This window comes from Sphaeramia orbicularis, chromosome 17 (genome assembly GCF_902148855.1).
Source record: "Sphaeramia orbicularis chromosome 17, fSphaOr1.1, whole genome shotgun sequence".
Lineage (NCBI taxonomy): Eukaryota > Metazoa > Chordata > Actinopteri > Kurtiformes > Apogonidae > Sphaeramia > Sphaeramia orbicularis.
In genome coordinates this window covers 44,338,969-44,363,556 of record NC_043973.1, presented here as the reverse complement: position 1 = coordinate 44,363,556, position 24,588 = coordinate 44,338,969, and the positions used below count along the sequence as shown (strand labels likewise).

Here is a 24,588-nt window from a genome sequence, read left to right as displayed (position 1 = left end):
ACACATTTTGGTTATATAATGTAAATACTGAGAAATGAGCTCATTCTAATTTGGTATAGACCTATTTTGTTCATTGTTCTGGCTTGAAGTCAAAGGACAGGAGTGAGTATTTAAAACGATATTATGTTAAGGGATTTGATGATAAGAATGTGGTGTGGGATTAAATAAGTTTTTCTTCTTCCCACTCCTTTTCGAGTGTAGATGAATGATTTTGGAGATTTGAATTTGCATGTATTCTGTAAATGCTCGAAATAAACAAATTAACTTGGTTTGAGATTTGGTTTATCTTATGTAGGAACGTCATGTATGTAAAGGTTAATGATACTGAACCCAAAGGATGATGGGGTTGTTACCTGCTCGGGCTTGCGAATCCGGTACAGAGACAGCGCCACCACGTGAGCGCAGTAGAAAATGTCGCGGTTCCCACAGCCACAGGTGACCGAGGTTATCTTGCATCTGTCGAAGCTGATGGCCACTTTGTGCGTGACCTCTGGCTCCGATGACGTGGCGGGTTCTGTTACTGTGCCGCTGAGGTGAAACCCTGCGCAGGTAAACACAAAGAGGAAGAGGATGAGGAGTGAGAACGAGTGGGCGCCAACAGCAATACTTAAGGGGAGCGCGTTCATTCGCCCCCTTTTGTTTTCGCTTCTGGACGACTCTTGCGCGGACCATGGCGGACAAAAGAAGCACTAAAGAAGGAGCATCTGTGGTAATAGGAGCCTCGGCAAACATACAGAGTGAACCTTCAGCGCTACACACACACACACACACACCTTAATGAGACGTCTCCGGCAGGGCATTGTGCCATCTGATACACCCTCTACCTCCTTCTGTCTCCAGGCACAATTGAAAAAAGGGGGTTGTTTTGGCGTGATTATTTCCTGCCCTCGCCATAGTAGAGCTAAAAGTTGCTTCAAAGATGCTGCTGCTGCTTTGCTCGGTTTATCTTCAGGGGGTACAAACACCGTTGGGTTGTTTCTGCCCGATACCCTGCCTTTAATTTCGTGGTAGAACACAAGCGGTTTGGCTCTACTTGGCCTTAACAAGCAGCCATTTGGCCAATTCGGCGTGGCTGGAAGCGGTCCAAATGCGGACTACTGACTCTTTTATTGCTTCTCACCCGCGCTGGCAGTCTAACAGCTGTAGTCTTAGTGGCGTGTTTAATTGTAGGGATGTAAATGAATGGCTCGCCTTTGTTGGCACTATTTTTTTTTTAACGCTTGGCGTGTCGGGGAAGGGTCCAATTGATGCGATGACCCATTTACACACATGAAAAGTGGCGACCACTTCCGTGACACTTATGAGCAATTTATTTGTCATTACGAGAAGAAGCTGTGTAGTAGTCGGAGGTTTAGAGGGATACGGGATAGCCTGGAAAGGTAAAGTAGGCTGGGGTGAAAGAACGGAAACAGTATAAAGGGGACAAGATAGGAGGGGGAAATGTGAGAGAAGGGAAGGTAAAAGAGGAGGGGAGAGTGTATCGGGTCTGTCCTGTCGTCTCACCGTGACAGGTCAATTATTTATGAGGCGAGGCGTGCGTGAATGTGTACACCTTAGATTACTGTATCTCGCCAAACCATAGCAACCCCACCACAGACATAAAGAAGGAGCTAACTACAGAGCAATGATATGACTATTTTGGGCCGAAAAAGCCCCAACAAACATTAATGCGAACACACAGTCTGTTACACACACCCACAGACATGAACAATTAAGTTCTGGGGTGTGGGCCAGCATGGTGGAGCGGTCTAATAAGCGTGTGTTAAGCCATCTGACTGGCAAAAAAAAAAATCCCACAATAGCCTAAACCAAATGTTGGGTGAACACATGCAGAGATCTAATCAACTGCAAACTGCTTTCACTATGGCGACAAAAGATAAAGAGCGACGTGAGAGGAGTCTGACAACCACACCAAGGGTCTAAAACGATGGGTGGATGGGTGATCGGCGGCCGGCGGGCGACCAAAGCCATCACGCCGTAGCTCCGGCTTTCAGAAAACAACCGGTCGCCCACGCCGCTGACACACAGACTACCATCACAGAGATTTACAGACATAACAATTACAACTGTGTTCAGACTGAAAGAGGCGACACAATGGGCTGACGTCCATCACCTCGCAGGAAGGTACATTAACGTTAGAGACTGTAACTGAAAAGTTCTGCTGTACTGTTTGGCTTTTAGGAAAGACATAAGATATAATGACAGCTGCTGTGGTTCCTTTGCAGAGATTTACAACGTACAAGTATCTCTCCTTGACAGAGGTCTGGGTTTCACCTCAAGCTTTAAAAGTTCTAGTGTATTTTAACAATCAAATAGAATTTTAGCATCCTAAACAAGTGCGGTTTGGATGCTGAATTATACTGTTGCAAAAGCTGACTAATGTTTGACGCAATAAAACAAAAGCAATGTGTCGAAAAACATAAATGTACTCCGATTGAGCTTTTGTAGTCTGATAGAAAAGAGGAAATCTGGTTTAGATTTTATTAATCCTGCTGTACTTCATCATCCTGAAGTCTCTGAAATGTCTGCACAGAAATAGATGCATCTCAAAGTCACTGAGAAACTTAAGATATTTACAGCAGAGGTGAACTGGGCGATGGTTCAGTGAAGGAGAGAGACAATATCTGAGCCAAGTTCAGACAAAAACTTTCAGATAATGATCATGTCTTGTCTGGATTATAATACCAACTACTCAACTTCCTACGTTTTAATGCATGATCTAATCAGTACCTGCAACAACACAACCAGGCCACACTAGTGCTTTGCCGACCTTAGAACATTTCTACTCTAAATGATACCAATTTGCAGTGAACCATGTTATTCCCAAAGCTACAAATGGAAAACCCACTGGAGACTGACTGATTAAACAGTTTGGATGATTATCTGATGCCGATGGGAGATTTTTCAAACTAGCAGTTTCCTTGCAGAACCAGACTCCAACGGTGCATGATGGTTAACATCAATTTTTACAACTAGAATTAACAACTTTTTTGGGAAAAATGATAAAAACAAGGCTTACGCTGTCAGGGGCTAACAGCATGGATATATCCCCAAAATCCCCTGCTCCCCCAACCATTTAGAAAAACACAACACCTGCTGTCAAAATATGACATCATGTAAACTCAAGGTAGTGGCATGAAGAAAGAGAATTGTTAGACAATCGATATGACCTCAATTTGAACTACATCGACCTGATAGTGGCAGAATAATGGTCAAAGAACCAAATTTTCCCCACAAAACTCCACCTAGTGAACGAAAATGACACTATGAACTCTGGATGGTGGCAAGAAAATGGACATATGTAAGACAATCAATATGAACCAAATATTATCTCAATCAGCCTATTGTTGCTTGATTTATGTCCAAAAAACCTGATTTTCAGATTTTCAACTAAAACGCCCCCATGTGGATGACTTACAATATTCATAGAGAAGCTGAAATCAATAGGGTTCTTCCATTAAGGGTCCCCTGTGTTGGTTATCAAGGAATAAGAAATCCAACCAAATCTGTCCGAGTTATCGTATTCACATGAAGGATATCCAGCAGCGGTCAGGGTAAAACCATTATATCCCCAAAACTCGATTTTAGGGATATAAAAAAAGTAAAAACTGCATTCAGAATCACCATGACTTTGACTGTTAGTTTGATGTTCAGTTCTGTATTCATTTGGGTAGTCATTTAAATGTGTATTACTTTAATTTAAGCTTAATCTCAGCAGTTATGCAGCTTCTAATAGAGGAAAACTAATTAACCAGCGCTGACAGGACAGTTTCACAACTATCTTATTGGCTGAAGTTGCCTCCGATATTGGCCGTTCCAATCCAGATTTACAGTCAGAGTGTGATATTTATATTAATAGTTTCTAATTAAGTCAAATATAGATAAATTATACCAGTATAATCATGTTTTTTTCCTGCTAGAGTCTACTGATATTGTACTACCCTTTACCACTCACTGACCTACTGACTGAAACACTCCAAAAATTAGAGGTTTAAACCCGTGAACTCCCAAACGTGTTGAAAAACCTCCTGCCAAACCAACTGATTAGCGTAGTGATGATGTTCAGTTCATGTACTTGGGTTGTCATTTAAGTGTGTATTACTTTTATTTAAGTTTCATCATCCCTCCAATAGTGGCAGAACGACTCTAGATTTACTACGAGTGTGATATTCATATTAATAGTTTCTAATTAAGTCAAATATAAATAAATTAAACTAGTTTAAACAGTTTTTTCCTGTTTGAGTCTATAGTCAGTGTATCAACATTTACCATCCACTCAAAAAATTAAAGGTTTACCCTCGTGAACTCGCAAACATGTTGAAAAACCTCCTACCATACTGACAGATTAGCATAATGTTGATATTCAGGTCATTTATTTGGGTTGTCATTTAAGTTTGTTTTACTTTTATTTAAGTTTCATCATCCCTCCAAAAGTGGCCGTTCAATTCCAGATTTACAACAATACAAATATAATCGTTTTTTTCCTTTTAGAGTCTATTGTCATTGTATCAACCTTTACCATACACTCAAAAAATGATAGGTTTACCGTCGTGAACTCCCAAATATGTTGGAAAACCTCCTGTTAAACCAACAGATTAGCATAATGTTGATGTTCAGGTCATTTATTTGGGTTGTCATTTAAGTTTGTATTACTTTTATTTAGGTTTCATCATCCCTCCAACAGTGGCCATTCAATTCCAGATTTACGACGATACAAATATAATCAGTTTCTTCCTTTTGGAGTCTATTGTCATTGACTCGACCTTTACCATACACTCAAAAAATGATAGGTTTACCGTCGTGAACTCCCAAATATGTTGGAAAACCTCCTGTTAAACCAACAGATTAGCATAATGTTGATGTTCAGGTCATTTATTTGGGTTGTCATTTAAGTTTGTATTACTTTTATTTAAGTTTCATCATCCCTCCAACAGTGGCCATTCAATTCCAGATTTACTACGATACAAATATAATCAGTTTCTTCCTTATGGAGTCTATCGTCATTGAATTGACCTTTACCATTCACTCAAAAAATGATAGGTTTACCGTTGTGAACTCCCAAACATGTTGGAAAACCTCCTACCAAACCGACAGATTAGCATAATGTTGATGTTGAGGTAATTTATTTGGGTTGTCATTTAAGTTTGTTTTACTTTTATTTAGGTTTCATCATCCCTCCAAAAGTGGCTGTTCAATTCCAGTCTTACTACAATACAAATATAATCTTTTTTTTCTTCCTCTTAGAGTCTGTTGTCATTGTATTGACCTTTACTACCCGTTCAAAAAGTGATAGGTTTACCCCCCCGAACTCCCAAACATGTTGGAAAACCTCCTGCCAAATGGACAGATCAGCGTACTTTCACAACTTCCTCACAGAATGTCAATTTCACCAGCGACTCCACGTCCACAGGAACAGGACTTTCCCAACACAAACTGCCCACTGCCTCAACCCGGGGGCATCTGACTCTGACAGGAAGTACGAGGAAGAGGACGAAAGCGAAAGAAACAGTCTGCAGATGAAGAGAGCCTCGTGCATCTGCCGCTGATAGACATAAAGAGTCCTCCAAATTGTTGAAACCTCCCGCTGAGTCCGCCTGTCAAACCAATTTTTGTGTCTCGCAGCGCACGGTAATATCATAAATGTCACAGAAGAGGATTTCTATTTCTTCCCTCTGTCTCTATAATGGATATACCTGTAGAGCCAATTTGCGCTAACCACAGCTTAGTGCAAGAGAGTCCAAATTTGATCTTCCATCGCTGAAATCCTGACAGCGTAGAGCAAAGATCAGGCATGGAAATCGAGGGAGGGCATCTCTTAAAAGCATCGGGGGAATATTTGAGTGCTATCTTCCCTCTGAGCTGTCTAAATAATGTCTTGTCAGTTATCAGTCATCGCAGTACTTCTCTGAAACGCCCCCTCAAATTTAGTCCAGTATTTTAGACGAGTGTTAGAGGTTTGGATGGCGGATATTAGGTATGCACTTTGCGACGACAGGGGTGTGTCGGTGTGCCTGTTCTATTTCGTTTAAGTAAAAGGATGTGGTTTCTCCGGTCACTGGGATGATTGGGACGGGGGTACAGATCCTCTTTTCACTTTAGATCAAGCCTAAAATGGCTCCGAAACAGTTCACAGTCCATCTGTCCGTCACCAGTCCTCTTTGTGTTGTTTTTTTTTTTTTTCCTCTTGCTAGTTTCACACATGAAACCTGCAACATTGTTGGGGGTTTTGGCTGCAGAAATCCATGTTAAAACCAAGAATTGATTTCGTATTTATAGTTCTTTTCTGTTTTGCTGCAGAAAATATGCAAGTACCTACTCATTTCTGAATTTTTAAGACTTTGTGTGTCTTTAAATTGTGGGAAAATAAGACAACTGAAAACCCCATAGATAATATTAATGATATTATTGTTTACCACTGACTTCTTTCCATTGATTCATAAGGTTAATCATAGTTTATCAATGCACAAACACCTTATGAATAATTGACATTTTTGGCAACATATAACCTACATAACTAGAGCTGAGGAAGAAAAATCTATCTTTTTCTCCAACTTCTTCAACAACTTAGGATTTGAATCTATTGTTTTGTAGCTTCAAAAACTAAAGACAAAATGTGACTCAAAAAATACTCACTTTACTAAAACTATATCCTATATCTGACTGGAGAAACCAAGTCACAATTAATATAGTAAAAGAAGAAAACCGGTTGCATTTAAATTTGTATTGCGCAAGACAAGTCTCCAGAGAAATTATCTAGATTTTTAAGATTTATTAGAAAGCAAAACATTGATTTTTGAATTAATTTATGTTATCCTGCCATAACTGAAACAAACATAAAACAGATTAATACTGTTTCTGTCCATCTTTTCTTACTAAAAATTGAACATGATAGTTAGCTTATTTTGGGATTGATTAAAAGTCTTTATTAGTCGATAACAAAACACTATATAATCAAGATCAAAATCAAGATGGCGCCTTGCCAGGAGGCCGGCCAATAACAGCAGCTCCCGTTCTGTAATTTCCCAGTTGGTGATAAATAAAGTCCATCCATCCATCCATCCATAATATGAAAAAAACAAACAATATTGAATAAAAAGCTGTAGAGCTATAGCTTATTACAACTGTATTTGTACGTGTTACTCTCACTATAGCCTTGTGAACAGTTAGCGACTTAACTACAGAAAATACAAATAAAATAAAGATATGAGGTGACTTACAGTCGGGGAAAAAATTATTAGACCATCAAAAGTCATCAGAAATAATGGTTATGCAATCAAGTACTAACTCCTGTGTGTATCATGTGACTAAAACAGACAGAAAAGAAAACATGGAATGTCTAAAAGCACTGTTTTTTGGCAGTACAAGGCCATAGATACTGATGTAAGAATTGAAGTGATTTTGGTTTTTATCAAGAAAACCATGGAAAATGGATAGATATCAGCTCTGAAATTAAACTTTTATGAGCTATTTTTGTTGTTCTCATTATACTTGTCCAAACAACTGTACCTTTAGTTGTACCAGGCATTAAAATGAACAAGAAATTGAAGAAAACAAGGGGTGATCTAATAATTTTTTTCCACGGCTATACATATGTGAAACGAACCAAGGTACAAAAGCTAAATAGACCAATGCAACCAGTGGTTTCGCAATGAATTGGTACTGCAATCAGTCACATGTTGGAAATGAATGAAGATGTAAAATAATTGCAATACAGTGATTATGTAATGATTGCAACATGCATAAAATTAGATCCCTGCAGCGCTAGCTCTACTGTTTCCTGTTGAAGTCTGTAAGACATGACACAGCAGTTCCTAAAAGACTAGATAGACATCATGTGAAGGTTTGGATTGCAAGACTTGGCATGTCCAGATGATACTCATTCAGTCGAGGTAAAACGACTTGTAGATAAGAGCGGCTTTGCATGGTTTATGGCTACTTTTACGGTGAACTTTCGCGTGTTTTTTTGGCACAATAATCCACCGTACCTGCAGGTCGGTGGGGTTGAGGCCGATACGATCACGGTATAAAATGGAACCGATGTGATTATATAGTTAAAAAGTTGCGTTAAACTGCTGTATGCTGACTCTGCTTCCATGTTGCTCTGAGAAATGAAGTGTTTTTCTATGGGTTGAGGAAGGCAGTGTGTCTACAGCAGATGGAGATGCAATGACACTTGATAAAAAAAGAAAAAAAAGAAAAAGAAGACAGGCAGCAGCACACACACACACACAATCGAACGCACATGAACACAGTGAACAAAACGACCTTTTCAGAGCCTGTCTGCTTTTGTTCTTAATGCCACGGCGAGCAGAAAGACGAAACGACCCAAACTCGTCACTGATATTCACAGTAGATAGCTTTAATCTCGCTGTCTCTCTGTCTCGCGTGCACACAAAACGCACACTCTTTGCTGTTTTTGTACTGAGCTACGGGGCTAAACAGATGAATTTCTAACAAAGGTGAATTAGGAGTGTGATGTGTGTAAACTGGGAGTGTTGCCAACTACAATGATCTGGTCTAATCCTTGGGGAAAATCACATGGCCCTGTGTGTTGAGAGTGTGTGTCATGTCTTTTTTTTTTGTCTGTTCTGGATGTACGCTTGGCATGGAAACCCAACACACACACACACAAACATAGTGTGCCGCCAACAAAAAGTCTACGTGTGTCATCTGCGGTTATCGACGCGTACACTTTCATTGCACGTTGCATTCACGCCCGGCTGTAATCCGCATTCAGTTTAGCACAAAATGAGACATAATGAACCGCATCTTTTCCCAACCTCTTTGTCAACCATGATTTGAGTCGTTTAATCTGGATTATTTTCATTTCAATCAAAAATATATAGCACGTGGGTAAAAACTGACAGTGTGTGATGTAGGTGTGTATATACGGAAGCTCGCGTAAGTAGTAAAATCAACCATCGTCAAAGAAAACATGACAGAGACCACCATTGTACGTATTTTTATTGTAAACAGAGACCCCCCCTTTTGCTGCCATGTATATATACACAGTCCTCCCAGTCGCCCTCCCTCCTTATTCTACACCATCTGTCACTCGATTGCAACCCCGCCCACACAGAAGCTCCTCGGCCAATGAGGAGGCGGACAGCTCCCCATGCTTATAGGCCATTAACCCCTAATCATCTGGGGAGATGGAGACGGGCCGGGAGCCAATGCTGTGCATGTACTCACACACACACAGCCGTAAACCACAGCGTTATTCAACCAAAGCTTCACCGCAGGCCTCAAAGGTAAACCCCGCCCACCCCTCAAACTGGGTATTAAAGTAGAGTAGATCTGTGATTCCATTCATACACTTTGCCCGCAGTGCTACGCCCACACTACACACACTTTGACTAAGAAAACACCCCGCCACCCATACAGGATCTCTGCAACACCTCTTTGGTTAAAGCCATATAGATTATAGACTCTGTGATTGGACGGAGACAACATATAATTCACACTTTATTTTAAGTATCCAATCAATCACACCATTCTGTGATTACATATGGAAATCCTGGTTCATTTGCCTTTCACGGCTCAAATAATAACCCTTTCATAATCAAAGCACATATATAATCAACCAAATACAGTATCAAATCTGCATCGAATACAATTATCTGTATAGCATCCAGTCTGGAGCGCTTCACAGAGCAGATTAAAATAGCACGGTCACAGAGCTAAGAGTACGAAACTATAGCCTAGCTTCAAAGGATACATAACAAATAAAATGCTGAAAACAAATTAAGTGATGCCAAGCACAACAAACCCCGCCCCTCACACATATTTTGTCCATTATAAGTAAAGGGGAAGATTTTAAAAATTCATAAAAAAGATTAACTTTGACCTACTGTTCCCAAAATATAATGAGATCCATTCTGGGTCACTGGCAATGTATGAAGTCAATTTGATATGAATTCAAGCAATAGTTTTGCTGCTATAGACATGTGAAATTTTGCCCATTATAAGTAAAGAGGGGAAAAAATATTTTAAAAATTCATATAAAATTGAAACTTTGACCTACTGTTCCCAAAATATAATGACATCTATTGTGCATCACTGGCAATCTATACACCATCTATACACCAAATTTGGCACAAATACACCCAATAGTTTTGCTGCTACAGACATTTGAAATTTAACCTATTAAAAGAAAATGGGGGAAAAAAAAGATTTTAAAAATTCATAAAAAATTTTAACTTTGACCTACTTATCCCAAAATGTATGGACATCTATTCTGGATCACTGGCAATCGATATACCAAATTTGGTATGAATTTAACCAATAGTTTTGCTGCTAGAATGTTAACAAACAACCAAAAAAGAAACAAACTGAACCAAAAACAATACCCCTTGCCTTCCCTTCAGGGCACGGGGTAATAAAATAACTGTACACAAAGGCTATAAAAGGTCTATTTGCACTATGCTTCCCACAGATCATGCATTTCTCTCAATTTCTTTGTCAGTATTGTGACTTTTTGATGGAAAGTGTTCCTTCTACAATATACTGATGGCTGCCGATACACATATATATCCTTCAGTAAGCCTTTATTTAGCTTTGTTGAGATTAGAAATTTCTTTTCTGGGACTTGGCCAAGAAAGCATCATAGACATGGTTACAGCTCTAAACAAAGACAGAGCAGATTAACAACTTTCATATCACAGAAATAAATAAACAAGTCCGCTATAGTCATATACAATGAAAGAAATTCAAGGTAAATAAAAGAGGAAATTTTAGTAGCAATCTGTTTTCTTGATCCTAGACTTGAATTCCTCCATAGTAACAAGTTCTGGCAGTTTTATGTCCTTCTGTAAATTATACAATGAAGAAAGAAAGAGCAGCAAATCAAAAAGCTGTTTCAACTGACTCGGAATCACCGTTTGCAGGATGTTCTGAGAGTGCAGTCCATGTTGCTTTTGGGTTTAATGAATGTATGTACAAAGATAAGATCGAAGCAGCCCAAGGAGAGATTTGATGCAGGGTCTACAAAGTAAAAAGGACAGAAACTGCAGAGAAAGCATTAACTTAGTCCAACCCGGCTGGTCTACATACTAATCTGACCATGTTAAAAGTTAAAAACACCATTTAACACGCCACCCCCTCCCTGGTCGCATCTCTTTAGCCTCTGTTGGTTGAACTCTTCACTTTCTGGATGCTTCCGCCGTCTCTGATTTCCACCTTTGATCACCAAAATGCACATCAGCAGAAAAACTCAGCAGAAAAAAAAAAAAAAAAAATCTTACAACCATGTTTTTCCTGTTTTTAATCCCACTTTGCCCCTTTTCCAAAAGCAGCACGAGGATTCATCGTCCTCCAGCAGCCAGCACACCCCTCGCAGCCTGTGGCCCTTCCCATCTTCCATCTGTTCTGACAGCTTCAAGGTTAACACACCCCCCCAACCCCCCCGCCTGCTCTCACACACAGACACACACATGGACACACACCCACATGGCCCTGTACTCAATCAGCCATCTATCTCTGCACAACAGACGTGCATATGCACCCGCAAACAGAGTCAAGTGAATCTTCTCCACCCCTCTGCCCATCCATCCACCCATCTACCCATCATTCACCCATCCATCCATCCCTCTTTCCTGCAGTGTTTGCTGATGCGATAACAGCTGATTGATTCATTTGTGATTTCCCAGCAGCCCCCATCCCAAACACACACACATACACATACACAAATACACATGCACACAAAAATCCTTGCTAACCGCCGGGACTCATTTGTCATGATTACATTGAATTGATTCCCTGATTTGCTCCATTCTGCTGAAAAAGGGGGGTAGATTGGGGGTGGGGGGGTAGGAGAACAGGGAGACAGGGAAGGAGGGTGGGTTAAGAGGAAAAAATGAAAAAGAGGGAAGAGAAAGGTTTAATCAAACCCCTTTCAGATGATGTTTCACAGTGAAAACAACAAGAACGTGGGTAGAACTGAGGGAAAATTAGCAAAAAAAAAAGTTGACGAGCTCAAACCAAACCTGACTGAGCAGAGGGAGACGTGAAAAGGGGGGGGGTAAATAGGAGAAAGGGAAGAAGCGGCACTGGACTTAAATAAATCAACGAGATTACTCTAAAAGAGATCGCATTCAGCAAAACGCTTGTCAAAGACAGATAAAGACAGAGACGGAGACCAATCAATATCATCAGAATGAAGAGGAACACTTAAGATAGCGTCTGCGCGCGTTGTTGTCGGCGGCGTCGCACACGCTCGCACGCAGGTATGTTGTTCCAAGATAAAAGCTGTAACCTCTGAACGGCGAGGAGGGATGTGTGCAAAGAAGAACGGCGGATGGCGTCCTCTTGCTTTGATGACTCCTGAAATTCAATCAAGGATTTCGTAAGATCTAATCTGAAAGCAAGCCTGTGCAACCTGAAAGCCGAAGTGGTCCGCCGATTTGACGCGTTGCATACATTCTGCCGTTAATAGAGAGTTGCTTGGTCGATTCATCCTATTGTGAGTGCGTGCGACACTAGATTGAAGGTTACTTGGTGAGAAGAAAAGCTGTAAACGTTTGCATTCAGGCTGCGGGGAAATAAAGAACCGAAAACCACAGAAAGGCTTGCATACAAACACGAGGTATATATTATGAGGAGCACAAATCGTGGGTCTTGGGTGGAGGTGATGCAGAGGTAAAGGCCTTTAGTGTATGTATGTGTGTGTGTTTTTGTGCGTTCACTATACACAGAAGCTGTCCTTTCTCCACTGTGTGTAAACTCAGTTCACCCAAGGCTATATTACAGATAAGAACAGTGTGTATTTTTTTTTTTTTTTTGTTCTGGCTGGTTGTTTGCTTGGTTTTTCGTATACGGGCATTATTGTGTTGCAGCCTTGTCGGGCAAACTCTTTACAAAGAGATGAGCAAAAGCAATTTATCGAGCCGCAAACACTTGCAGACGGACTCATGTCATAGCCCCCTGCAGGTGATGAATCCTGTTGTCTGGTTTAATATATTCAACAGAGAATTCAGGAGTGGAAAAAAAAAAAAAAAAAAGACCTGCAAGATCACTTTTTGTCAATGTACAGCTGCTTCTGATAGAAGGGGGGGGGGGGGGGGGACGTGTTAATCGCCCCAAATGTCCGACATTCGCATGAAACAAAACCATTTGCATCGGTTCCCAGAGAAAATGAACAGCCAAAAAACCCGGTCAGAGCTGAATATGTAAATAACACGCTCAGTACAAACAGGCTGCAAATATGCCTGGAAGCAATATATTCACATAGAGGCAAGAGACAACGTGTTTCTTTGTTATGTGTATGTATCGATAATTTATAGACTTACTACATAAATATAGAGGTAGTGACAGTGGATGGTACGTGTAAAATGTGATTAAGTAGTTGACAATAGTAATGGTTTGTTGGTTTTATACATGTTGGATGTACTGTTGAGAGCATTTTGCAGCTTTACTGCAAAAATAAAACACCTATAAAAGTAAAGCCTGTTGTGTGAACTTTCCAACGGTACCTAATTCTTTGGGGTTTATCAAAATTAAAATGTTTTTCCAAAGTGGCTCCCATACCATCTACTATGTTTTATGAGTACAGGAAATGTTAGTTATTCCATTTGTCTTGATAATGGGTTTTTAAAGGTAAAAATAAGTGTTAAAGCTGTAGTTTGAGGTGTTTTTGGTGACATACAGTTATTTTTAGGTTACTCAATACAACACATTTTTGCCATTGCAACTTACTAAATCTCTGTTTTCATATTAAATGCAAGGTACTTATTTGTGACATGTGTGAAATGGGACGTGTATTTCTGTGTATATAAAGAAAAACTGCTTCTTGGAGTGTCATTCATCATATGACTGAAAAAAAAAATGTGGCATGAAAATTGGAAAATGCCAAAGCCAAGAAAAGGTAATGTTAACAGAACTGAAGAAGAAGAAAAAAAAAAAAAAAAAAGAAAAAGAAAAGCAAAATAACGCTGTAACTGTTGTAGGCTAACTTGAAAATTGTTAATGTTTTTTTTCTTTTTCTTTATGAAAACATTTTCTTCATTCCTGTCAGTAAAACGGTAGAAAAGATGATGGAAGGAATTCTTCTGTTAGTACTAAGTCCTGTTGTCCACTGCAAAAAAGTAATTTCTGGAAACATCTGTTTTGACCTAAGATGATTGTTTGCCACAAAATATCAGAAAATGCAATGCTTTTACTTCCCTGGGTTTAAGGAAGTTAAAGTTTCCATTCTTAGTTCTAGTACTAGCAGTTGCATGAGATGAACTAGCATGAGTTAGCTTGTTTGTTAGCTTGTTTTTAAGCTATGCATTCATATTTTACTTGTTTTTTTGCACTGATATGTCTGACAATAACTAGACTAGTGCACAACAAGGCTAAAAAAAAATCATTTATGATTAAAAAGGATGACACGGCAAGAAACAGTGGAAGTGTGAACAGACAAAACATTAGCAAACAAGCTAACTTCCTTGTAGCCCCCTTAGTTAGCTGCATCATAGCTATACTTTAAACTCATTTTTATTTCACATCTTTAAACGTACATTCTAGTGACTTAAACTACACAAAAGTAAATACTCAAACTGTTTTCACTTAAGGCTACGTTCAGACTGCAGGTTTCAGATTTTTGGGTGAAATCTGATTTCTTGTGTGCTTGTTCATATTATACATTAAATGCGACTTCTGTCAGTTTTGAGTATGAACTGAATGCGACCCTGAAGTGGCCCATGCGCAAAAGAAAATAAGTATGTTTTTCCTGCCACTTCTCTTTCTGGGACGCAGAATTGTGGTGTTTGTTACATTTCAATGACGTAAAGGTCGGATAAATGCGATCTGGCCGTTGAAACTGAAGTTGCATTGCAAAATATCAGATACGTATCGCATTTAGGACCACATATGAAAGTGGATTCGGATTTGTGCTGTTCAAACTGTCTTTAACTGATCGGATACAGTTCACATGTGGGCAAAAAAAAAAAAAAAAAATCAGATTTGGCTCACGTTCGCCTGCAGTCTGAATGTAGTGTTAGACATACCAGTGGGAAAAAAAAGGATAGAGTATGAATTATGTTCTTATTCATTCTCTAAGGCTGTACTGCTCTTCTTGTCTCTTCATGTCTTTGGCTGAAAGAGACATATCCTGGGAAGTGGTTGCTATAGCAGTAAGTTTGATGTTAAAGTAGAAAAGACATAATGCACAGTACAGTCTTACACTTCAGTTAAACACTGAAATAGTCTGTATGATCATATCTTTTCACAATATCATTTATCACAATAACATTTCCTGTACTATTATACGGCTTAGATGAAACTCCTGAGTCATCCTGAGCAAATTACTGTCAAACCAATCACGGTGAGCATCGATACTAACTACATTTACACATTCAATAGATGGGGATGTGTCTTTTCTAAGCTTTTTTGTTATTTATCTTCCCATTTTTGTACACAGATATAATAATGATATCAATTATAATGATCTAAAATGTAAAAAATAAACTTAATGCAAACTTTTTCATACCCCAAACTGTCCAGCATGTGTCCAAGTCGTTCAGACAGTTTAAAAATGTGAAAATGAATGTAGTTTTTCCTCCTAGATCCCACGACCACAGCAAGCAAGCCTAAATAAAACTGATAGAATCAACATATGACAGCTTGGATGTGGCGTGTCTGTAGCACAGTGCAGAGGACAAAGTCAATTCCATTACATGCTATGAACACACTAACAATGAACTCACCAAACATGTAAAGAGCAGACAACTGTAAAAGGTCACTGCACTGGATCACCCTCCAATTACCAATATAGGGTTTAACAGTGATATATGTGTCCTTATTTACACATGCAACACCATGTTTTTCAGTAAATGAAACCATCCATACGTGAAGAAACGCACACACAAAAGACATGATATCTGCTACTTGTGTAGATCGTTCCCTGCAGCAACGTATTCATGTGGAATGTGTGTGCATCCCGGTTAGCTTTGTGTGTTCACTTAGTAGAGTGTGTGGGTGCTTGTGTCTGTCTGCATTCATCCGTGTATGCAATGTGTGCACATTAATGTGGTTATGCACACACATATGCACATTTACACACATGGATTTCCTGCTTGTGTTTACGTATGCCAAGCCTGTTGTCTCTGTCTCTCCCTCTGCTGGTCTTTTGTCTTTTTTTTTTCTCTGTCTCTCTCGCACTTTGCCCTTTTCCTAAACCAGCCGTGGCCTTAGCCATGGTTTTTGTTTAATATGGCGGCATGCAAAGCAAAGGAGCAACCATCTGCCATATGCATGCAGTCGCTGTCTTAGGAACAACAAGGGCTGGCATCACAATGCTTCTTTGGTTAGTGTGTGCGTGCATGCATGTATGTGTGTGTTTATTCTTCAAGCGCAGTCTGCAGGGCAAGATAAGTATGCATTTAAGAGGCTTATATTTCATTCATTTCAGGAACTGAAGGAGACAAAATGGCTCCATTCTGAGTTGGCGGAGACAACACAAGGAATGGCGAGGTAGCAACAAAAACCTAAAGAAAAGAAAAAGCTTGCCTTGACGCCGTTTGTACACACACACACACACACACACACACAGTGAAAGGAGGCACAAAGCCGAGCATTTGTAGTTTGCGCACAAACACAATTAAGCACAAAGCCGAACATTTGAAATACAAATCTAGCGTCATTAATCAGTGTTTTTGTTTACTGTACAGCTAAAAGCCAATATCTGATGAAAGCAGCCAAATCAATGTCTGAAGACTGAACAAAAGTAACTTCAAGGACATTTTGGAATAAGTGAATATTGACCTAGGCTTGTCAAGCGGATGACACACTCTCACAGAACCTCTGAAGGAAGACAGACTGCACAGGCAAACAAAATTAGCAAAAAATACAGTCTGTATGAATAATTACAGGAGTTTTTGATGTTGCAGCGACTGAAACTGAAAGCGCGGTATGAAAATCTAGACGTCCATTACCTGTGCAGCTCACAAAAAAAGAAGCAGAATATTTAGTCACAACAGCATTATGGTTTTTTCATGCAAAATATTTTTCTGGTATCCTTTGTGGGAACTATTCCCTCTAATACAAAGGTCATGACATTTGTGGTTTTGCAGGACTGCGTGCATGTCTGAGTTTAGAAACCTTTCCTGCCCTGATTAGCCTCCACCCCTACAGAGCTGATCACTGCTCACTTTGCACAACCATGCATGAAACATGAATAATGAAATATAATGAAAACAGCTTGCAAGCAAATATACAACCTGACAACACACACACAGACACACACACACACATATCCATCCTCTCCCACGCGCACAATAGCTCTGCAAGGGTGAAACTCTCATTTATCCATTAGCTGAAAAGCAATTGTAGATTTGCATGCACACACACAAATGCACACACCCAGGGTTGGGGGACTTCTGGTTGACTTCATCAAGCTCTCATCAAGCCAAGCTACCATATGGGGATGGGGCCCAAAACAGAGGGGGACTGGATTGTGTGCGTATTACAGAGACCCCCCTCTCCTTAAATGCAGCACAAAGGAAGCATGCATCACCAAATCAGCTTTGTCTTGCATGCATTATGACGCTACTGCTGCCCCATTAAGAGGAGCCCCCCCAACACACACACAGAACCCCTGAAGGTGTGTGGAGCTCAACACAGCTGAAGCAAAGCAGTGATGAAGTCCAGACACTCTGATTATCCTCACGCCCATCTCTCCTTACTCCCCCATTGTGTCTTTATTTGCGCCTCTTTACTTTTATAGCCTTCCCTGACATCCCTTCTCTTCTCCCACCATGTTGACTGGAAAGTCAGAGAAGCACCCTGAAAATCCCTCAAACACCCCCTCCCTGCCCACTTTTTGGACACACACATATGAGTGTCTGCCTACGACAGCTTGCTGACGTAGGCAGACAGTCCTTCATGGGGCACACATTGAATTTTAATCTGGGCGTGACCTGCTTTTTCTTGGCTTCCCCCTTTGCTTCCCTCCCCTACTGACTAGTCCATAGCCTTTCATGGGGAGAGCACACCCCCTCCTCCCCAGGCACCACCCCCTATAAGACCCAGGCTGTAGGCCTCGAGGCTGGGGCCTCGCCTGCCATTGTTAGCCCACAATGGGTGAGAGGCAACTGGCAGGCAGGCAGCAGCCAGGAGGCCTGGTGGAGGTGGCCAGGGGAGAGGGAGGAGAGCAGGATGATGGGGGTCTGCTTTTCTTACACTGCAAACATATTAAAAACCTATTTGCTGAAACAAACATATGATGAAAAGACAAAAGAAATAGTGCAGATGTGGCACTCTGCACCAAAGTCCCCATATTCAGGTAAATGCATTAAGACTAAATGGAGGTGGGGGGGGTCGGGGGGGGTGGCAGATTTGCAGAACCAAACAGACTCTTTGTGGGAGTCGAGCTCTGCACACAAAGCTACTACAGCCCTACACTGGACCCAGGCTGCTTACCCCATTGAATCAGCTGTCTAAAGCTGGGATCAAGCTCAACAAAGTGAGCTTTATTCTCCAATGGAGGTTCATTTATTTATTTCAAATGAGAGCATCTGTCACTGCAGTCACACTGCATCGTAACCTTCACCACAAGGTTTACAGGAAGGCCATACTCAGACCAGAAAACACACTATGTTTGGAAGAGGCAATGGAGATGGGAAAGCGTTGGCACAAGCAGAACATAATGTCATCTTACACGTTCAAAATTACTAGTTGATAATCATTGTACAGATGACTTCAACCAAAATGACATTCAAAAGTTGATGAATGCCATCTTATGTCAGACAATGAGTTAAACTCTCCACATCGCAAACCAGACTCCTGGATATACGATATACAGGACCAAACAATTAATCAAAATATTATACATAAAGCAGTGAGGTGCTGCAGAGATGTCTCAGCTTACTTTCTTTTGATTACAGTAAAAATGAAATGCAATAGTTATCATTCCCACAAAAAAAAACATGCTTACGTTGCAAAATGTCAGTACAATCGCAATATAATTTTTGCACATTATTTATCAGTGTCTAACATTTTCAGAACTGCCTCTTAAGCTTCAAACTAGAAAGACAAGACCAGCGCCGGCCTAGCAACTGCAATCTCATCTACAACTGTCAAATGTCAAACGTCTTTTTCCTCGTTTGTGGCTTATTAGGAGACAAAACTAAAACATGTTGATTACAATTCCCAGAGAAGTGACACATAAAATAATGTTTGAGGTAATTCTTATAGGCAACAGTGCAATACTGCTTTCAACATATTAGAGCATCTGGTTGTCAGACCGCAAAGCACGTTAGATTGGAAAATAATCACACGCACAAACAATCATCCAATAATGTCAACTGTCACACGCAAACACGCAGCTGCACATGCACACTCTCACACCGACACACAATAATGTCAGCTGTCATGTACACAACTGCACACCGCCATGCATGTGTGTGCGTGTGAACACACAGAAATGAGTCGTGGGAGCAATCATCTGATAATGTCAACTGTCACACAAGGACAGACATAATGCATGCACATGCACACACACACACACATCGAAGCAGAACAAAAGGCGGGAGGCTGGTAAACAATGCTTCACAATGCTCTCTGGCAGAGACTTGAGTTTACAAAAGAAAAGGTTTCCAATCGCTAGACATTCATTCAGTGTCGCGCACACATGGCTGGGGCGAGAGAGACCTTTACGACATGCACTAAGAGACACACAATGCCAGGCAGACCAATCACTCACTCACTCCATTCACTCATTCAGTTGCTCTTTTTACCCCCTCCTTCGCTGTGTTTATCTTTAATGCACTTAAAATAAAGCATTCTCCTGGATGCGTTTTTCCCTCTCGTTTCAAGCATCAGCCTCATCTATCTGGGATCAGGCTGCACTCAGTACAGCATCGCACACACATCGCATCCCATCAACAATAGCCTGGATTCACACAGAGCAGGATGGCTTGAGACTGAACCAACAGTGATGCAAGCCTTCCAATCCCCTTCTCTATGGACAATGAAAGGCTAGTAACAACAACGCTGAGGCTACAGATACCAAATGATTACCCATGTTCCCTCCTAAATGTCTCTCTCTACCTGAAGAGGAAGGTAAAAGTTGCAAGAGTCCTACGCTAAACCAGCCAAGTGTTTTTGGCTGTCAAAAGTTAGTGATTCGCAGCTTCCTGGTATTTCCCCCTTGGCACCAACACCTGCTATTGTGAAACCAGTCCAACGGAGAGAAAAGTTCTGCATTCTTTTAGTATCAACAGTGTTGTTCATTAAACCAAGTTTCTAAAACACTAGTCCTCAACACAACTGGATGAGAAGACCCTAGATTAAAGGGATCATATTCTGCTAAACCCACTTTTATTAGTTTTTGGTACATTTATTTGTGTATTTGGGCCCTAATAGTTCAGAAAGTTTGAATTTGAACCCTCCAGGTGCTGCAATGCTATCTTTATATTCATTTTGGCAAAAATCGAGTGGATTTCTACAACTCGTTTTAATTCCTGCTTAATTTATTACGTCTATAACTAGTTACATCACAACAGTAGCACATATATATATTAATATCATATATAAATATGTCAAGACTTCCGACGAACATTTCTCAGGGTACACCATAATTGTTTGTCAGCAGCAGTGGTTATAGTAAAAACTGAAAATATGTCCAAACTTCGAGCCATTTACCTAAAATGTTCAGTTGTTGGCTGAACGGGACAGAGCAGCACAGCCAACAACGACATTTCTGGTGTCATTATTGAGACATAGGGTTGTAGATGGACCTGTGGAGTTGAATTAATGAAGAATTCAGACCCAAGCAGAGCATTTACAGTTTATGTAGACCACAGGGAAATGTTTTAAAATGCATTGATTCCATTTAAAAAGGCAAAATATCACTCCTTTAAATGATTGTGTTTTTCTGTAATTCATTAGTCTTTCAGTGAGGTCCCTCAGGGCTCCATTCTAGGTCCTGTTTGTTTTTTCCTTTACATGGCATCATAACGGGAATACATAACAGGATCAATGGATGGATTTTGTTGTGTAGGTGACATTTTAGTATCTCCTCATCTGAAAGTAAGTATTAGAAATACCAGCTTTGATGCTTCCAGCTGAGCTTCTGCATGACCAGCTTTCAAGACATCTTAACACATATTCCTGAATGGATATCTGAAAGTGATTCCTGGGCTTTAGGATGGCATCCCCTCCAAACTTAAACTCACTCAGTGGTGGACAGGCCTCAAATGATTCCTTCAAGGTGAGAAAGGAAGACAAAAGAGACATGGCCGCTCATATAAAACAGGAGGTAAACATGATAAGAAGACATGCCTCCATGATTCTTCATGTGTCAAGGGTGGACGTCTTTTCTAACACCAGAGACTGGAGACCAACTTAACACCAGATGGCACTTTCACTTGATGCCAGTGCTCAGAATATCACGTTAATGGCAATGTTACTGGTTTAAAAATGTGGAACGATGGTGAACACTGGCGGAAAGGATACTTCTTTGTCTTGTCTGCAACACTCACCAACAACGATGAAAAGCATCATCATCAATATGTTCACGTTCTAGGTTGTATACAAAGATGGATGCTGCAATGGTATATAAATATTTAGAAAAACCTGACACTGCTTTTGTTGCTCGTGTGAAGAAAAGTTGTCATTACAACCATCTTTCACCCATTTTAATATCAGAACTTTTAACTAACTAATTAGAAAGATGACAAATTGGGCGCAAACTAACTTCATGACGCCTACAAGACATTGCAAGGAAAAATTTATGGATGTGTACTTGGAGTTTTTATTTTGACCGAAGTGCCATTTTGGAGGCAGGATTTGTGACTTGTACAGGGTCAAAATATGGTATTCGAAATCTCTCTAATGGGACATTTTAGAGACAATTTGACGAATTACTGTTGCTAAATGACCCACATTTTTACTTGTAAATTAATTTTTGCTTTAGTTGGAGCTACTTTATACTGAAACAAATGTTGGAATGGCAATCAATTAAATTTCACTCTCTGACGGGACATTACTTTGTTTTGACCCTACAGTATCTAGCCACTAGAGGGAGAATGAGATACAATGGCTTCATTATGTCAATCATTAAATACCAACTCTAGTTTAATTGCATAGATTCTGAAACTGCTGTGGCAACATCATCTTCAAGTTTTGCTTTTTTTGGACTGCACGCTTACCCCATCTGCAACACTTTCACTCCCTTCCTTCTTAAACCTTTGTATTCCATCTAATGTTTCATTTCTTTGCAGCTGTCTATCCTCCTCCTGTCTGTCTGTCCGCTCGTCAGTCTCGCCATTTGCCGCAGACACACAGTCACGCACTCACAATGAGAATCTGATTAAAAAGTGTGCCCCTTGTTTCCGGAAAGTGTCAGAACAGGGAAGGCCATCTGAAAGGCACTTCAACACAAATTATGTAGATTTAAAAACAGCTTTGGACACAGGAGGTGGGATGGCGGGCTGTATGAGAGGTTCGGACCACATGAATATTCATGAATAGACATTTTAACATATTCTCTCGTGGGTCACTGCAAGGGGAGAGCCAGCCAATCAAGTTCTGCTGAAACATTTTCTTACTGCCAAGGTAATTCAAGTCAGTCAATTCTATCTGATTTCTTGGCGCAAACGTTCAGAGGGTGGTGCCAAAGCTTTTGAATACAGTTGAATAAAAATGATTTGCAAACCCAACAACTGGAGAACAGTAAATAGCTACACAAAAGTTAACACAAGATCAGTTTTTATTTGAATAAGAACAAGTACGTAGCATAGGTTATTGGGCAGGCCAATGCATTTAAAGCACTGGCTAATTTGCAGTGCCAGTCCCTCAACTGTTAAAAGTTCTTTGCACAATAAGATTTTAAATTAAACTTCCCTATATTTTTGTTGGATTCATTGCATTTTTTTTTTGCAAATATAAATGTTATTTGGAAAGGTATAAAAATGACGGTATTGGCAAACTCCAACAATAAAGAAGAGGGGATTTTCATAAGCTTATTTTGAAGTTTATAGATGCTTTAAAGGGGTCATATTTTGCTAAACCCACTTTTATTAGTCTTTGGTACATTTATTTGTGTATTTGGACCCTAATAGTTCAAACAGTTTGAATTTGAACCCTCCAGGTGCTGCAAAGTTATCTTTATATTCATTTTGGCAAAAATCGAGTGGATTTCTACAACCCGTTTTAATTTCTTCTTAATTTTTTTACGTTTACAACTAGTTATATCATGACATTTGCACATACAAGGTCAAGACTTCCGATGAACACTTCTCAGAGTACTGTCCAATGTCCAAACTTCAAGCCGATTTCCAAAATTGTTCAGTTGTTGGTTGTATTAACAAACTCAAGTGGCTGAAATGGACAGAGCGCACAATCAACAACCCGGAAGAGGGTGGGGTTATGTGCATTTAAAGGGCCAGTGCACAAAACGACCTGTCTCATGTCATTACTCAAAAATAGGGTTGAAGATGGACCTGTGAAGTTGAATTAATTAAGAATTCAGACCCAAGTACAGTATTTACAGTTTATGTAGACCACAGAGACATGTTTTAAAATGCATAATTCTATTTTTTTTAAAAATCAAAATATCACTCCTTTAAGTAGTTCAGTAGTTTGGCCACTAAAGTGAAATCCAAATTCAAAAACTTTAATATCGTCTGACTATCACTTCTGTTCTGCTGTGCAACATACAGCCCATGTGCCGGATGATAGGAACATGCACGAAAAGGGTTGGACCACAAAGTGGAATCGTGGCCCTTCACCTCCATGGAATGACAACACCAACAACAACAAAAATTACAGTTCCTGAATGTCGAAAGTTAACCACCAGCGAATATTAAGTGGATAATTACATGCAGTACCATTTAATTTCTAATTCTTTCTATTGCTCTCCAATGGCCCACTTGTGTTTTTAGTTTTTTTTTTTCCCCAACATCAAGGTCACTGCCATAAAACACACACATACACACAAAGGGGACGAGGGAGGGAGAGAGAGTGAAAGGCTCTTCACAACAATGTGTGTCGTGGGCTGAATGCAGAGCATAGCACAAAACAAAAGCATGAGCGACAGCCAGCTGGCTTGGCACCACTTGGCACGGGACAGGCCCGCTTGTCCTTGGCATGACAATGAAACGCACACACTCACACAAGTTAAGACACACACACAGATATGCACACGCCATTTCTCCTTCTCTTCTCAGGTATAAAGACAGAGTCCGCACTTAAAACAAGTCCTGTTCATTAGATCCCGGTGAAGAGGGGCTGTGTCGAGATACAACGCACCAACACGACTTGATCTTTGAAAAGAAACACAGAAGACACCAAAGGCTAGTGGCTTTGGAAGAAGTTGAGTGAATATTCGGGACAAGCTTTTAGTTGGTGCCTTGAGAGTAGCTCTGGATATGAGAGTTTATATCCAGAACACAAAGCTAACCTGCCACATGATAGCGTAATGAAGGTTAGGAAAGTGGTGATAACTAACCTTAATCAAAACTTAAACTAAACACAAGGACTGATTAGTAAAAGTTTCTGTACAGATTCAAGACCTCTGAAACCAAAGCACCTTTATGCCATTTAAATGAGGCTGCAAGTTAGCATCTTTATCTTGTGCTTCAACTAAATAAACAGTATTTCATTAGT

At 40.2% G+C, this 24,588-nt stretch overlaps 1 protein-coding gene across 1 annotated transcript in view; it reads right to left on the bottom strand.

Annotated features, from left to right (window-relative positions):
* Positions 1–24,588, bottom strand: part of zswim5 (zinc finger, SWIM-type containing 5) — a 106,508-nt gene that overhangs the window by 46,046 nt on the left and 35,874 nt on the right. The window contains exon 2 of the mRNA XM_030160122.1: positions 354–541. Coding sequence (XP_030015982.1) covers positions 354–541 — 188 coding nt within the window. The remainder of the gene's footprint in view (positions 1–353; positions 542–24,588) is intronic.